The sequence below is a fragment of the Labrus bergylta genome, chromosome 3 (assembly GCF_963930695.1).
Source record: "Labrus bergylta chromosome 3, fLabBer1.1, whole genome shotgun sequence".
NCBI classification, from domain to species: Eukaryota; Metazoa; Chordata; class Actinopteri; order Labriformes; family Labridae; genus Labrus; species Labrus bergylta.
This window is the reverse complement of record NC_089197.1, coordinates 22957372-22976132: the sequence shown is the minus strand read 5'-3', so window position 1 is coordinate 22976132 and position 18761 is coordinate 22957372. Positions and strand designations below refer to the sequence as shown.

Here is an 18761-nt window from a genome sequence, read left to right as displayed (position 1 = left end):
TTTGCTTGTACGCGCTGACGTCAGAGGAGCGGTACCATGAATGTTTTATAGAAGGTGAGCGAGTGCGTCACTTAGATCAATTTTTCTTCTTTTCACCTCTTCAAGACAGCTCTCCTCTCTTATCTGCAAACAGCTTGCTCCTGTTTTTAGTGCTGGTGATTCTGTTATGTGGATTGATGAGCTCTTGCTAAAATGTATGTAAAATGTATACATGGTTTCTATATTATATATCACTAGAGAAGTAATTCATGTCTGACACAGTCTTTATATTCTAAGCTGCACAAATGTGTTCATTCATGTTTCATGCATTGCATTGCATGTCTGTTTTGCATCACTGCATTGAATTGCGTTGGAAACTAGGGCCGGTGTATCTCTATTAACTTAACTATTGCATCTATATCTGCATGTATATTTGCATCTCTAGGTGGGTGAGGGAGGGGTTGGTGGTGTGGTAGAGCTCTGTGTATGTGTGAATGTTAATGTCTTGTAATGTTTTCTATGTAATGTTTCTTTTTGTCTTTTCATTTGTGTAGAGGACCCCCTTGAAAACGAGATGGTGCATCTCAAGGGGCCATCCCTCCAATAAAAATTTCAAATATATTAGACCCACGACGAAGGCCTGAAATTACAATATGACTGCTAATCTTTAAACTAAAGTTGTTTGGAGAATGCAGCAAAGGAAGGAGAGGAAAGCCCCAAACATAAATCCAATAACATTTTGTTTATTTTAATTTTACTCATCAATTTGCATAATGATGTCTTCATGATATTAAAAACGTAAGAGGTATTAAGACGTTACAAAGAAAGTATAAAACAGCATGTTAAAAAATCGAGTCATTAATTTAACTTGTGTGTTCCAAAAATTGTGCCTGAATCAATTATTAAAACAACTGACCAAAAGTAATCGTAATATCAAAGTCCATCCAACATTTTTATGCCTATTATTGCATGACAATCTTGATAATACATCTAGGCCTGTCAATTTAATGTTGCATAGTAAAGTTACTTTACCTACGTCAGTGTATCTTAATCTATAGTGATATATAATATTTTATATATTATTATTATTCGTTTATTTAACAGGGACACATGCAGTAAACATTGCTTCATATGTTAAGTACAAAGTAGATGCCATGCATAAATATTTCTAGCCTTGGCTAATTTGCAACCCCTGTCCCTGATTTTAAGATTTTTTAAATTAAATATTGTTTTTCCAAATCTGTAGATTCACAAGTAACAACATTTATCAAATAAATGCAATGAAGTACAAAGATTGTTTTCTCATATGAACTTCTACTAAAATAACAAGAATGATAAAACTCCCAATTGTCTACCACTCGATTAAATGTAGTTTATAAGGAAGCAGAGATTAGAAAGCACACTAAAATAAAATCTGTATTAAACAAGTACATGTTCTAAAATTAAACTAAAATACAACAAGCTATGAGGTAGATATGATTTCAAAAAGTTTAGTTTAAACATTAACAGAAAAATAAATCTACAAGACCATTTTTATGAGGTACTAGATGTTAGAATGAATTAAATCCCCTGGAAGAATGGGATTCCGCAGTGACTCAATATGTCCACTTGAGGGCAATGTTACCCAGTAGAAACGACATCATCCTTCAAGCTGCAATTGGTTCTTTCGCTCCACTCATATTTATGTGCCAGTGATCTTCATCCTGTGTGCTATTGAGACTTCTCCTGATTATCTGAACATAAAGCGGAATGGTTGCTGTGGTTCCTTTGTGCATTATTTTATCTTTCACAATTGCTGTTGTTTTTAAATTTCTTTAGTAATATATTTAATTGATTCAATGATTGTTATCAAATGTCAATGACATCCCTATCTGCATGTAGGTCAAATTTAACTTTTTTTATGCAATGGTCATGATTAGTGTTTCAAGACATGAAATGCTGAATTTTTCCCCAAACCAATTCAGGAAATTGTCAATAATTTTGGCTTCTTATTTGCCCAAGCACATGTTTACCCCCAACCTCCCACCAGATGGAGACATCCTTAAGATTTTATTCAACATTTACTGTGTCAGCAGATTAGACATGAAATGAATCCAGCATTAAATGAGGAGAGCACCTTACACTCATCATAGCCTCTAACGCACGGAAGTAGTAGGTAAAAGTGTATTTTCTGTCCTTTTTTATATGTGTGTATACTGTCTTTGCCACATTAAGCAAAGATAGATGTCATGAATGTTCTCACTTTCAGAGTCATACAAGTTGACAGAAACAGCAAACCTACTGTCAGTCTGGCACAACTACCTGAAACAGCATCACACAACAGGGCCTGGAAGTCCATGAAACGTTTTTTCTGCAGCATGACAGGTACCTCACTGGCAACTCTACACAGTGGCAGAGCGAGACATGCATTAGTCTCACACATGAGACTGCCAATGGGTGGACGAGATATGGACACTACCAACAAACCTGCCAGTTATGGTAGGGAAAAATGACATTTGAAAACACAACGTTAAAAAACAATCATGATTTGTGTCTGACATTTTGTCTGTAATTTCCACAGTTTATTCAGCAGCTTGTTATGTGCATTTTTTTTCTTCTTTCGTTTGAAAAAGAAATGAAAGAAAGAAATTAATGACAGTATAATAGTGATGAAGGGGGGGGGGGGCGGAGAAATTGAGCAGAGCTGAAAGAAGCATTAAAAATAAAAGAGCAGCACAAATAAAGAATAAGGGATAAACTGATAAGAGAGAAGTGTTTCTGACTGTAATGCTGAGTGACGTTTCACAGCTTAACTTGAAGGTTGAACAGGCTTGTTTCATCCCCATTTTACAGTATAGACTGTATGGATGCACTTACTATTATTTTCATTTATATCACATCTGCATCCATGTATTTGACATTAAGCTAGCATGAAGCTCACAGTAGAACACAAGTACATTTCATTTTCTCGGCTACTGCTTTTCACTGCACAGCGTTGATAGTTGAGGGTTAATAGTTTGAGAGACAACAGACAGCTGTAATGATATAATGATGTGAAGCAGTAGAACTAAACCACGAGACATAACATTTCATTAATCACAGTAATCATTTTTGACAGTGTGGGCTGTGCGCCTTGTGTGTTGTCTCTCACTGTGCTTCATATCTTAGTTTTTCTTAGCTTTCCTCTTAAAGAGCATTTATTAGGTTAATGTACTGTATCTTTAATAAATAGAATTAAAGAGAAAAAGAGAAAGAAATATAATCTTATCTCTATGTATGTAGTACGTAGTATGTAGTATGTAGTACTTATCTCTATGTTAAAAGAAACAAGATTGATCAAGTATATTATGTTTTTATACACTGTGTCATCTGAGATAATTATCAAGATGTCATAAAACAATATTTTAATGTAAAAAAAAACACAATACATCCATAGCAGTACTCAATAATCAGAAAATATATAGAATCCTCTGCTCTCCTCTTGTTATGTCTGTGATTCAGGTTATAACAGATGGTTTCTGAGTTTCTTAAGGTTTGGTGGAAGTGTGCTTCGACTGAGAGAAGATCAGTAGGGTGTGAGACAGCAACTGGATCTTCACTGGTGAGACAGCCATTATGAACAGTGATCCTCAAAGCTTCACAAACACATCAAACCAATTTTTTCTGTAAAATCCCCGGTTGAGACACCCAACACACACACACACACACACACACACACACACACACACACACACACACACACACACACACACACACACACACACCCAACTTGAAATAAAACTATATAATATAATCTAACTGAATAAGACGTTATTTTTAATACTCTTAAGGGCCACCGAGCTATGATGGAAAATGTTGTTTGACTCAGAGGCACATTATTTTTTTTGTTTTGTCTTGGTTTTTTTTTCTAGGTGGTGTGGTATGACAACATTGTGAGCAAACACTTTATGCAACAAATGCTGGAAACAACTTGAGAACTGGGTACAATTTTTTTTTAACTTTAGTTTTTCAGGTGGATGGTGGAATATGATTTCTTTGATTTCTCTCGCTAAGAAACAGAGGGGAAAAAAGAAGATTGTCCCAAGTGTCTGTCGAAAAACAGACACAATTAGACTGAGATCCAAAAATATCAAAAATATTTGCATATAATATCTTGGGGAATAGAATAATATTCATATCTTAGAAAACACTGCAGTGACTAAAAAGTCACCCATGAGATCTGTTTTTTTTTGTGTGTGTGTAAAATTCTAGTGCAAGTAATGTAATATTTATAGCATTTGAATTTTCTTTTATTATTTCAGAGCCAACATTATGGTATTTTGAAAAGGAGAGGCAAGTAAAGTGATTTTCAAAAGAGAGATAAGGCGCAAGAAATGCTAACCTGGAACAGCATCACACATCATGGGTTTAGTGCAGCCACGACTACAGTTGGGGTAAATAACGACGGGGAGCTCATCTGTCTGTTCCTCTCGCTTGTCTCATTTCTCTCACTGATGTTTGTGAAGGAATCAGAGCGGATATAACTCTTTTTTCTTGTTGTCAGCAGTTAACTGCCTAAACTACAGCTCATTGTGTCAGTGTGTGTGTATTTGTGTGTGTGTGTATGTGTATGTGTGTGAGTGTGTGAGTGTGTGAGTGTGTGAGTGTGTGTGTGTGAGAGTGTGTGTGACTGCAGTAAGAGTGTGTGTGAGAGTTTGTGCTTTAAAGATAGTGGCTTTAATTAAAGATGAAAGAGCTGATTATTAATTGATGGAAGGTGGACTGTTCCATGATGCTGAAATATGGGGGTATTTACTTTTTTCTTGTAAAAATAAATAGAATAAGTCAAATTTTAGGAATAAACTAGAGCAGCATCTTGTAAAAAGAACTGCCTTTTGTGCTTTCCATTAATGGTGAATGTTCAAACTTCTGTATATAATCTAGAATAAAGAAATGTAATCTTTCATATATTATACATAGAAGTAGAAACAGAGAATATGTTTTTTCCGGTGTGGTTGCGGAGAATCAAATACACACATTTCCCTGAAAGGCGACATATTTCAATTATTTAAAAGTGCAAATGTTGTGTTGTCATGTCTTATTTTCTCCTAGTGTGTTGTAGCAGATTTGTATACTTGTGGAGAGAGCGAGACAATCACCCTGTTTTATTTTTGTTGTCTTGCATCGCTCAGCTTGTCCTGCTCAGTTCATTTCATCTCAAAGTGGCACAGGGGCTTCAGAGAGTCTCCTCCATGAAAAATGGAGCAGCACAAGCTTTTTCGACATCACACTTTGTGTTACCAGGAGATTAGAAAGTGAAGGTGGAGCACTCTGGAGAAAAACACTCTTGCTCTGGGCATCTGCAGTCTTCACGGGAACCACACAACTCTCAGAATAGAGGGGGAATTATCTTTTTTTCCAAGGCGCTGAGAATGAAGATTAAACACATGGTTCACCGTAGAAGCAGTGGCACAATTAAAATGATCCCTCTAAGAGCTCAGGTGTAACACAACAGGGTTTAGATGAGAAGTATGACTATTTAATGCAAGTGAAAAACTGGGACAAGAGTTGTCATGTTATATTTATTCATTCTCTCATTATATCTTTAATATGTCTTTGATACAACAGTACACGCCTCTTCATAAAATAAAACAGGATCATATTAAATTAAACAGAAATAAATTAACAAATTCTACTGAACATAAATATTAATTTCAAATTAAATGGACGAAGAACACATATAGATAAGTGCAAAAATACAAATGCATACAAGTCAAATAAATAAAAACACAAAATGTATTCCTGTAGTGATCCTATAGCTGTCTCACTGTTATGCATGTAACATAAAAAAAAAAAATTTTAAAAGGGGGAAGAAAGCTAAATCTGTAGGGCCAGCGGTACACTGTTGGCTTTCAGGAGCACTTTTGTTTTCACTCTAAGTTGTGTAGCGTGGTTAAGGGTCACACATGCACCAGGTTACAATAGGAGGTAGGATGGAGGAGGCTGTGGGGAGATGGCTAGGGAAGGTGTCAGGGTTCCAGGCAAGGAGGTCACAGTACGGAGTCCCGGCAGAGGACGATCTCCAGCTCAGTGCGGTACAGTTTCCCTCCGTCAGACAGAGCCATGATGCTCTTCTTGTGGTCCACCAACCCTGTAGAGTCGACGTCCTGACAGAAACAACACAGGAGACACACATATGTCTATAAAGTGCTCTGTGGATGGTGAAAACATACAGTATACTGCAGAGACATCTCAGGCAGCTGTTCCATCTCTGCTCTATATTTGGCAGGTGGGAAAATAACCTTGAACTGATCAATCAATAGACTAACTATTCATTACCAATTTGTTCTTGTCACAGAGGTCCTTCAGCAAAGCATCCAGCTCCTGTTCATCAATGTACCCGTTACCATCCTAGAGAGAGAGAGACAGCATAAGGTTGGAAATATAGTATGTAATGTGAAAACAAGGCTAGAGATTCTGCAACCACGCTAACAACCTTTACAATGTCAGGTTTCAAATGCCCAATTTTTCAGCACATGTGAAAGAAGGGCATGGATCATTTTTTATACACTCTCCTGAGTGTCAAGCAGTGATGCACGTCCATGCTCAGATACTTTCCAGTTCAGTGACCATCTTGTCTTGTCTATCTTTTCCACAAGTGTATTTGGGTTTCATCTGCATTTGAGGGATCAACGCAATAAATGTGTATATCTATATTTTGATCTATCTCTACAGATTGAAAATAGATCTAAGAAAGATATCACCCAATATATTGGTATCAAATTCCTCATCCATGGTGTCAGTATGGTAATCTACATCTTGCTGCTAGCAAAGATTCAAACTCAACATAATTCAGATACTCGTTGGGACAGCCGTAAATATTATATTTAAACATATAAGTAGTATAAGTATCAGTGCCTAATCAGTTACACAGTCTGTAGAAAATAATAATTTCATGCTTAACATGTTCTGTAGAGATAAAGCAAAATAAAAGCAAACAATGAAAAGCGTGCTGTTTTCACCTTATCATAGTAGGTGAAGAGGGAGTCAAATTCTTTCACAGTGAGCCTGATACCCTGTGTGAAAGAAAGAGGCAGAGGGAAAATTGTTAGAAACTACAAGATATGTCTAGAGAGCATTAAAAGCCGCACCAGATCCAGAACTGATATTAATCCACGCAGATTATGATAACTGGGACTAGAGTTGAGTTAATCCTGACTGGACAGACTAATCCTCTGTCCCAAAGGAATTGTGGGTCTGTTCACTGAGGCTACCGTGTCAGTATGAGAACACGCATGACAAGAAACATGCGGGATGTATGACCAGATTACGGGGCAACAAATGTTGAACTCTAAAGCTTCCAAACGTAAAACATTGTGGCTATGAGATTCATAAATGCCTTCGAGCTAAGAATATACCAATATGTGGATTTTTGCGATAAACTACTTTTCTTCTTAAAGTGACAAACCCACAGGACATGACTTTGAACTATCAAATATCAAATACATTTTTCTATAGATATTAAAAGCTGTTTGTAAACCAGAGGACCTATCCTGTTTTGACTTTAAAAGGATGTAATATTTAATTCCTGAAGGCCTTTACATAAGTAAAAACACATTAGTTCCACTGTCCCATATGTCCATTCAGTATGATAACCGTCTAGTGATACAATAATGTCATAACCTGTGTCGTGTGACATCTTTGTTTCAGAGTTAGAGGTCCTCAATTTAAGTTCATTCCTACCTCAAACTTCAGCAGGAAATTTTCCTGGACAGGCAAGAGCCTGTGGTGAAAAAATAAGTTTCATCTTGTTAGAGTCTTTTGAAATGTAGAGATTTCAAATGTACAAACAGATCATATAACACACTCACCTCGCCATCTCAGAGAGGCCCAGTTTACCATCTCCATTAAGATCAAACATCCTCAGCTGCATGAAGAGAAGATTAGCAGAGAATTTATCAGAGAAACCACAGCAAAAGAAAAGTATTTGAATACTTTTATTAATGGTCCTATTCACACATATTATATGTTAAAATATTCAGTTACAAGGCAGCAATGATGTTGGTGCAGCACTACAGGTAAGCTTGAGGGGAAACCCAGATGCTGCTGTTTTTTTTTACTATAAATTGAAACCTTTAGGGGTGTGAAGTTATTTTATTTAGAAATGTATGGACATTGTTGATGTGATGTGCTATGTGTGTGGAAACCGTTTCAAACTTTTTGCATAGAGTTACCTTTACGAGTTTCCTTACTCTTGTCAGTGTTTATAGTAATATAGATAATAAAAGCGTTTGGGTTTCTGATCAAACTCTTGACCTTTTATTTCTTGCAGTTATGATTTTGAGTACAATAAAACAAATTACTCTACACCCGAAGATACTCACAATTGTCTTTGTGTACTCATTGAGCTTCTTGTCATCATAGTTTCTGTTTGCCTTCTTCAGCAGGTCTGAAAGGAAACCCTGGGTAGAGAAGGAAAAACATCATGACATGAAGCATTGTGATTGAAAGTTAATAGTCACAGTGAAATATGTTTTATATATATATAATATATTTATATTTTTTAGTTTAATATATTTGTTTCTCATGTGAGACGCTTTGAAACAGAGAGCCAAATACACATGCAGGATCAAAGTGAGTACGTAAGGACCAATTTCAGCATAACACTGAAGCTAATCGTCTTCTCAAACAAGATCCAGCAGATTCTTTACCAAATAAAAATACACATTCATATATCACCTTTTTATCTCCATTCCTTTTTGTTTTGATATACACCCATACATTAAGACACAGAACATGTGTGCATTGATAACGTCCAACTAAAACGACAGAGTCTTAAAATGTTAGTGCCTGGCTACAGATTGTTGATTACTATGTGTATGAGTACTATTAATACTTCATAGGTCAGCTGTGGAACAGAGTGAGCATGATTTCCTAAATGACAGAAACCTCAGTGCTGTACTGCTGTCAGAGCAGCTGTGTTGTTGGCATGTAGTTCAAATGATTCTGCATCAATTAATTAGCACATTGCAGAGTTTGACATATGTGTTTTACCTTCAGCTCATTCGACTCAATGTATCCACTCCGGTCAGAGTCATATCTCCTCCAGGCCTGCAGGAGAAGATGGATGCTGTTACAGTACAGGAAATGTGCAATACCTTCACCACATTATCATACATAATATACTGTACCTGTCATGTGGAAAAAAATAAAACCAAGACAAATGACAGTGGTACAAGGGTTTCATCTGATATTGTTTAAATATAGTCTGTCAAGCTCTTATCAAAGATGGATTCCTAAGCCCCCTCCAGCACTCACTACCTTCCACTAGCAGAAAGCTGTGCTCCATTTATAATGTATGGCTGTCTGAGAATAGCTTTAAACTTACAGAGAAGCCCGAACATCACACCACTGAAAACCCTCCTCGGGCTTGGGTTCAGGAGGGTTTTCAGCAAATGTGGGTATGTTACTAGGAAACACAGAGGACCAGATGTGTGACACTTCACTATTTTTTCTCAAATTATTTCAGCATACACAACCGAGGAAGGAGTGTGGCTTTTTCACAGAAGTGTCAAATATGTATGCTGCTGTTTGCATGTCGATAAGTTTAGTTTAAAAGGTTAGTCCTGCTATGTGTAGTTTACAGCAGGCTGTATTTATCTGTTAATTTAAAATATGAGTTTTTATAAACTGTGAATCCAGTTTGTTTAAGTTGTTTATTGGACTTTTTCATTTTAATTTCTCTTCATGCCATCAGGCATGACTCTGAACAATAAAAGTGCATTTCTGGTGTTTGAGTTTTAGACACAAGATCCAATCTGTAAATGAACAATTTAAACCCTCACTGGAATTTTTCTACACAAACAAGTCGTCCTAACTTAGTTGGGAAACAGAAGGAATTGTGCGGCAGCTGAACATGTGTCCCATAGGAGGAACTGTGATGGTAGTGCTTGAGGCATAGAGATGACTAAGCTCAGTGAAATTCAGCAGTTGGTGAAAAACTTCTTAAATTAGAGAGAGAAAAAGAAGACGTCTAGTTTGATATGATACCATATGATGCCAAAGGATACCTCAGATACGATATGATACAATAAGATACAGTTTAATACCATGTGATCGATGCGTTTTGATGAAATACAGCACAATACCATACGATTCAATACCATACCACATTCAATGTAACAATGAGTACACATTGCATGACATGAGACAAAATTAAAGTGAGGGACACAGATGAATGTAAACAAACTTACTGCCATGAATTCAGCGCTGGATCCGACAAATTCTCTAAAGCAAAGCAGGAAGTTTTCCTCTGTGGGCAAAAGCTGAGCCAGCTACACAGTGGAAGATATTCAATCAATCAATCCATCTTTATTTGCATAGCACCAATTCAAAACAAATGTTATCTCAAGACACTTTACAATAAAAGCAGGTCTATAACTACAAACAAAGGAAAGATTTCAAATGCAAACTCTGTATAACCATAGGTACATTTTCAAGATGATCCAAAATGACGATAAAGAAAAAAAATAATACAACAGGTTACTGCATCTATGGGCTGAGAAGGCTTTTGATGTACAGTGTCTCTACAGAATGATCTGGAAGTAACTTATTTCAAATGGTTTTCTCACCTCTGACATTTCAATTCTCCCATCAGCGTTTTTGTCAAATTTAGCCATGAACTCCCTCATCTTCTCTGTGAACGCAGCATGTGAAGGCTCCTGCAACCACATTCAGTCACAGATGAAAAAGAGGTATGATAATAGAGCTTTATTTACATACATATATTTCAAGATAAACCTAAATGTAATACAGCTTTAAACTCATACAAATACACAAGTTGAAACCTAATTTAAATATGTCAACAAAGCCAACCCGTTTTCCCAGAAATAATTTAAATGTTGGCAGAAATTAATTTTTCAATGAAACTGAATGACTATAAGGTTAAAGATAAGGTTTCCAATTGGAAAAAAATTATTATTTTTTTGGTAAGTGTTTTGTATTAATTAAATATTTCTTTATGTTCAGGCCCTACAGATAACATAAGCTTGATAAATGTCTCATCATTTATATTTCCTATCAAAAAGATATTTTGCTGAACAAATTAATGGTATGTAAATTTAATTTCCAGTAGAAAGCATTGCCTTGGTAGTTTTGATGAATTTGTCCTTGTTTCATTTTGTTAAATAACAGACTGAAAGTGGACTGAAGTCAAAACTCAAACAGTAAAAAAAAGAACAGGTATGAATTAAACACAGGTATGTCACTTTGAATAAAATAAAGTAAGTAACATGAAGCTCACCGCGCCAGCTCCTCGCCTGGTCCTCTCCAGCTCTCTGAAGAAGTTCTCCAGCTCCTTCCCTTCAATGTAACCGTTTCCTGTGGGGCACCAATGAAGCTTTTAAGTGGCCTGAAGCTTTGTGACTGTTCAAAAGATTAGATTTAGTTAAAAGAGATTTGTTTAAAAGATTGAAAATCACAGTGGGTTTACATTTTGGAGCAGTTGCCTATAATCCACAGTTCAAAACCAGTCTGTAGTTTTCTGTAAAATGGCCCAATATTGCGCATTACGAGCTGCTTCCCTTGACTGTATACACTATTTGTATATGCTTACAACTGTACTTGAATGAGTATTTGGTGTACAAGTCAAAACAGAAGTCTGGGTCCTCAGTATTTCTGTCTAGAGTAAAGCGTGGAGTGCTACAACAGCAGGATATCAGATTATCACGTGCCCTATATCATCTACACAAAACTGAAAACTTTTAATTGAAAACTCACTTTGATGAACTGGAGGAACACAACACAAAAACAAGTTCTTATCTAGAGATTACGGTCTATCCTCTTCCATATATCTCAGCCAAGTTGGCAATAAGCAGTGGCAGTGATTGTGGAGATTCAGTGATGCGCTGCAGCAGAAGAAAACAAAACACACGAGCCCAGCAGTGCAGTTGGAGTGTAAGCAGTATAATGAGGCTTTTCTAGCCTAAGAGGGTGAAAGTGGGCAGATTGATGCTTATTGGGGCATTCTGTCCCTGTGTTTAGATTTGAACTTCTTGGACAGCCACATGAACAGGGATGTTTTGATATAATCATTTACTGAGTTGGAGGAAACATATAGGACACTCAGTACTCTCTTTTTAATCAAAAGAACGAGTCCCATCTGTCTACAGTACCAGTGGGGATTGGGGGGGTTGTGTATTTTATCATAAAGAAACTAGACCATAACCAAATTGTTATTTTTATTCTGAATAACACACTCACATTCATAGCATAAAGTGCATACATCCAGCCCCTCTTCATCTCTTAATCTCTTATCCTCTCATCGTCTACAGCCTGATCATGTCCTCCCGCCTCCCTGCTTCTCCTCATCTCCCTGCACAGATTGATTTGATCACTGCATGTCATAGGTGCTCCATGTCACCATCTGTGCTTGGGTTGAGCTTGTTGTTTAGATATTAACAAATCAGTGTACTAACACAACGCTATGTGTGTGGAAACAAGGACCTCAGTATGACTGTACAATCAGCTTTAGTTTCATTTTTCTCTCATTTTTCAAACTGAAACTGAAAAGAATATATTATCATTGGTGAGCAATCAAACTGAGTAATGGCTTGATTATCCCTGAACAGCTGTTCAATCAAATTCTGTATAAACTGTTCCTTTGAAAAACTGTAAGAAATGAAATCAGCAAAAAACAAGGTAAGGCTTTAAATGTATATCATGTTTCATAAGATGGACATTATTGTTTGCATGTGTTTATCGTCGACCATGTTCTCCTGCTTAGATTAGCATATAAGCAATATTATGAATTGGTAATTATTACTAAATGCAAACTGCAGCACAAGGATGATGGTAATATAATCAGCTTTTAGACATTTGGTCAAATCATTTTAATAATTATATTCCTGCTTCCTGTTTTCTAGAGCTGTTGTAACACAAAAATGTCCCCCATGGGGGATCAATAAAGTTTATCTTTATCCTTATCTTTAAAAGTACAAGTCTAATGATCCAATATATGGAAAGTTTGGAGATTACCAAACTTGTTAGAGACAAGAACATGGAATCCATTTATTAGTCATCAAGTTATCAACTAACAACCTCTAGGTGGTGCCAGACAAAAGTCTGGGGATAATCAAAGTCAAATAGTATTTTTCTTCTCGGGAACACTCATTTTTGGATAAAATCTCATGCCAATCCGTCCCAATTGTTTTTTTTAGATATCATAGTCTGGGCTAAAGTATTGATATTACCAATACTGATCGCTGCATGTGAGTTGCTTATTGGCTCCAAACAGCTTATTCTGTACAGTGGGGTACAGGAAGATTGAGAGTATCAAAATAATATCTAAACTGACTTTTACTTCCTATAGCTGACCTTTCCAGCTGACAAAAACAAGTTCACTGTTTTGGATTCTACAATTATTCCAATCTCCAGAGCTGAAACAGATGATTAAATACAGTACAACGTGGTCACTAAAGCAATAACCAGATAATGTAGTCCATGTTATTCGTAGTTAAAATAACAATGAGTAAGGTGTTTTACATGCCCTTTTGTAAAGTGTGTTGAGATAACATTTGTAATGAATTGGTGCTATACAAATAAAGATTGATATTGTGGAGTATAAGTGTGTTCAAATCTTGGAATGTGCAATAAAGTCCCACAACAATGTTCTCAGTTCATTGGGGCTTGCTGTCAAGAGTCTAACAGCATTACAAATCTCAGCTGCCACATGGAGCGCACCACTGCACACTGGGCAGATGCAGCCTTCTTCTTCCAGAAACATTTTCTAACACCACTCAACTGCTGATCGCTCCCTGGCATGTTGAAAACAATCCAGCTGCCAAACTCATAATGACTAGACCCAACAAAAATAATCATGCCAAAAACACGTGACTCGTGTTGCGTCAAGAAAAGCCCTCAAGGGATCATATTGATGCTGGAAATCTTCCTTAAGATTATATCTTGTTCCAACTGTCCTATTTCCCCTGCAGCCAACGAGAGCCCTGCTTCAGTCAGTCACTGCTGTTCTGCAGATGTGGTCAAGACAACAACCTGTTGCAGCCTTGATGCATCAATCCATCCCCAACACATCCCCAAAAATAGACTGTTTTACACTGAGTGGACAGAAGACTGGGATACTTTGAGTCTGACTATTTCTGTGGGAGAAACTTCTATTTTTTCCAGTCAGACATCTCCTCTAAGCACAGCTCATTCATTAATGATGTTATAAAGTACTTCTCAAATAAAAGAAAGAAGACAATCAAATGCAAAACCATGCTCAACACCAAAAGTTGTGATTAGTGTTTTAGAAACAGAGCCAAGTAGCCCAAGCTGCAATCTCTGGGACTGAAGGATCAAGACACTGTTGAGATGCTAAAAACCACAGCTCCTTAAGTGGCCACAAGTAAATCCTGATTAGGCCCGATATGAAAATAGGAAACTTCACAGCAAAAAAAAAAATAAACAGGTTTGCATTCCGGTGCAAAAAAACTACAAAATAAAACAGCAGGACATACATGTGATACAGGGTAGTTATTGGCTTTTCCTCAAAGAAAACTACTCATAGCTCTTTTTTTAAGACTGAGAATTGCTTTCAAGTTTGTTGCTCTCCACAAGCTCTCTTAGCTTCTTTAGTCTTTTAAATAAACAGGTCTGGTCACCACTGAAAAAAGGATGTCGAAGAATGCATGTGCTGTGTCCTCTGACTGGGATTTGTTTTTGTTTTGTGTTGCAGGTCTGCCACACCCTCTTGCTCCATATTGCCTCACCTCTAAGAGCTCTCCCATCACCTGAAGCTTTTCTGCTTAATCACAGGAGCTGGAGATAATCATCCCATGACAGTGCTTCAGACTCTCTCATTCTGCCCTGATGTCAAACTGAATGGTGCTTTTTGTATGTCTGCAGTGTAAGATATCTGGTGTTATTTTGTGACAAACCTAAGCAGTGTGTTTTGATGAAGCTTCAACAAGCAGTTCATTGATGTAAGCATAGGGGTTTATCTGCCTTTATTGTTTAAAAAAGCTTTCTTCTGATTTTTTGCAATTCAGAGAGGTTAGTATGAGATGGTTGTTATAGTTCAAGTTAGCCTAGGGGATTTGATTATTAATCTGGCCTTGTGCAAACCCTGAAGTCTTTCCTGCCAGTTTGGTGTTTTCTTTTCTTTATTTTTGTTTGTTCGTTTTCTTTATTTTTTTGTGAACAATTTGTATTCAACATATGTCTGTGCAGACTTGTTTTTGTAAACATACAAGACTCAGTGTCTTGGCAGTAGGTTCAGCATGTTGAGCGTGGATGCAGAGAGCAGGCAGAACTTGACCTTGAGTGTTCTCAGAGCCTCTTATTAGAAATTATACACATGGAAATATTATGATTATATAAAAGGTTTTCCATGACAGAAGATGAAGGCAAAGCTCTAAATGTGAAAACTTGAGAGGAAGTTGTATCTTTTATTCAAAGTTTTTGGCCCTAAAAACCAACAGAGTTGTTGTTTATGTAATCCAGTCCATGATCTGCCCCTCTAGGTAAGGAAGTAATTATCTCTGGTTTCTTCACCCTCATTAGTGTGCAGCCCTTGAGCAGAGCACTTAAACTGAATATCTCCGAGAGCTCCTTGAAGATGTGACTTGAAAAAATATTGCAGCCTCAGAGGGCGGAGCAGTTTGTTATTAATTAAGCACTGATTAGTTTGTCGACTGTTTTTTCTTCATCAGAGTGTGAGACTAAATTTGTTATTTGTTCAGATCATGTGTCTCGCTCTGTTGCCCATTAAATGACAGATTAACAGTCAAATTTCCTCAGAACTAGTAAGAGTTATGATGTCTTGCCTGTGACAGAATTTTTTATACTTGCTTTTCAAAAAAACTCATCAGAAAGATTAATAGGACGACCATCTTTTGATCTACAACTACCAAATTAATGTGAGGGGTAAGGTTTAGATGCTTAGTCTCAAGAAATACTTCAATAATAAAACTTTGGATGTGATAAAATTAAAAGAACATTAATGGAAACAGGGGGTCTGCAGTTAGGCTGTCTTATAAACATGTGGGAGAACACAGCGGCGTTTGGCTGTATTGTTAAATAAAGACCATTTCACATGGTTTTGAAAGGGTTTATCAAAGGATGTACGAGCTTTCAGTTTGTACAAGAGGTACAATTGATTTGCTCATATTCAGATGGGCGCTACAACAGTTATAGTAATTTCAAAACAATAGCTTTAAAGTGCACTCAATTACAGCAAGACCACAACTTTCAAATTATTTGTACTTGTGTCTAATATTCAGTGATTTTTTCACTTATTTCAAGTGTTTCCATTTTTTTAATGATTTCAGCCCTCCCTAAATTAAATTTATTTGCCCGTTTGTTTAACCTTTGAACAGCTAGAATTTATATTTTGATTAAGAATATACTCATTAACAGTTTATAAAAAAGATCCAACGTTATCGCAAACAGTAAGAGTCGAAGAAATTCAAGTTTATATCATAAAACAAAACAAACAAATCCAATAAGACAGCTGATTTAGTTAAATTCACTGTAAGCTCTGGGATCTGGCTTTGAGCCCTCACTCTAACCCAAAGCATGGGAGACACAATTTCCTCCATACCTTATTCTTAACAATGGAGCAACTCAGGGCTTTGTTCTGAGCCTCCTGCTATTCTCCCTGTACACACTGAATGTAAACAATTTTAACTCCAGCAACATCATCAAGTTAGTGGTGATTCTAGAGTCCATTGGGGCCCAAGGCAAAAACAAATCAATTGGGGGGCCGTTCAACCAGTGTTCAGCAGGGCAATGAAAGTGAATGCTGTCAGATGGGGCTCCCTTAGGAAGTTTTCCTACTGTCATTGAAAAATTTGCACATTATGGCTGGCTGCTTTAGTTTACATTTTGTCAGGCCTCTGGGGCCCCTACTGGTCTGGGGCCCCAAGCAGTTGCCTGCCTTGCCTGTTGACAAGCAGCGCCTCTGCATCAAGTTTGCTGACAACAATGATGTGGCCAGACCACAAACAAGAATTAAAAGTCTACCTGAAGAAGTTAGAGGGTCTGACATGTTGGTGTTAGAATGACAATCTTCTCCTGAATATAAGTCTTACAATGCAGCTTTTTGTTGACTCCATGTGAAATGTAGGGGGAAATTATGGCCCCCTTCACAGACTGACACTATACTGTAGGTGGAGAGCTTCAGTTTGCTCAGTGTGCAGTTTAGATGTTAGAGACGCTTGAGTAAATTTCAGTTAACCCCTCATGTGTAATCTCTATTCCTGCAAATAACCTGAACATACAGCAGGCTGTGCTCTACCCTGTTATAAAGAAAATAACGAGGCGCTGCAAAAACTAAATCTAGGAGAATCACGCTTTAGTCTGCCTATCAAACAGAAACACACCAATCATGCGTAATTATTTGGTAAGAGTCCTTTTCTGTTTAAACTCTTTAATATAGAAGTTAAAGGGTTTGTGTGTTTACATATCATTGTGGTTGTACATTATATGTGAAAAATAAACCCCTTGATTGATATTAACATCTCAGACGATGGAACCGATTTTTTTTTTCACTTATAAAAAAGGAACTCATCAAAACCACGTATCATTTAAGCTCAAACGCATATAGATTGAACATCACAATATCATTCAAATAGTTGTAATTATGATTCAAGAAGCAGATGTTGTTCTGAGCATCTGGGATAATAATATATCTCTTTAAATCCAGAGGCTCTGGAAAAGCTGCTGGTGAGAACTTTTTCTTTTAATACTTTAATTCCATTTTATGCATTCATTGTCTTTTTTCAGTAGCTGTACATGATTTGATCTCCCCTCCTCCTATACACACACACACACACTCCCCATCCATCCAGTTAATTCCCAGTAAGCTCCCAGATTGAGAAGCTCCTCCCAGTAAACTCCAGTAGAAATCACCACTCTCCTCTCTCCTTCTCACTCTCCTCCATGCCTCTCCCTCCTTCTCTCTCTCTCTCTCTCTCTCTCTCTTTTGTCCTCCCTCCTCTCTGCATCATTTAATCCCTCCCTCCCCATAACATCTTCACCCTCTCATTCTTCTTCTCTATCACACCCCCATCTCTCCTCTTTTCTCTCCTCTTTCCCCCCACTCTATTTCCTCTCCATCATTTCCAGCCTCCTCTCAATGACTCAAATCTGATGGAATCATTATCACAGTTTTGAAATAACAAGAAGTATCCCAGAGATATTTATGCCCCAAAATAAATGATATAAAACAATTAAAAAAAAAAAATGCATAACTGACATGTCAATTATGAGGGTTTCCTGCAAAAACACAAAGCAGCCTACTTTTTAAAAAATCAAGTAAATCTGCAAGGCTGAATTAAAATAGCTACCAAAAAAATGTGACATTCAGTTTGGAGCGAATGCATTGTTTTCTAGAAGCAATTACTGATATTACTATTAATGTTCAAGCTGCATTTTTTTTTAGAATAGATTCACACGATTATTGAAAGAATAATTTAACTTTATCTACAAACAGACAGATACAACATGTTTTATTAAAAAATAAAACATGTCTCCAACAGTATTACATTTAGCATCTAATAAACTCTAACTCTTAATTCTCTTAATTAATTCCGCATTCCTTAGACTGGAAATTCTTTGCACACTGACCGTCTGCGTCAAAATGCTTCCAGATGTCGATGAACTGCGCTGCAGTGAGCTCAGCCAGGTGCAGGTGAGGCGGCTGCTGGGCTTGGGTTGCCATCTCTGCTGTTTCTCCGTCCTTTCAGTCGAGCGGAATAGTTGGGGGTAAACTTTTCCCGGTGTGGAGCTCCTTGGTACTGTGGTCTGCTCCTCGTCAGTTCAGG

General features: G+C 37.1%; 1 protein-coding gene across 1 annotated transcript; it reads right to left on the bottom strand.

The window, feature by feature from the left end:
• Positions 1-5505: 5505 nt before the first annotated feature.
• LOC109975377 (calretinin) lies at positions 5506-18761 on the bottom strand. Its single transcript, XM_020625801.3, has 11 exons — positions 18565-18761; positions 11240-11316; positions 10569-10658; positions 10191-10271; positions 8992-9048; positions 8322-8399; positions 7809-7864; positions 7681-7720; positions 6960-7013; positions 6277-6348; positions 5506-6104 (listed from the first exon to the last, which is right to left on the bottom strand). The coding sequence occupies exons 1-11, from the start codon at positions 18656-18658 to the stop codon at positions 5988-5990; spliced, it is 816 nt and encodes a 271-aa protein (XP_020481457.1). The 5' UTR covers positions 18659-18761; the 3' UTR covers positions 5506-5987.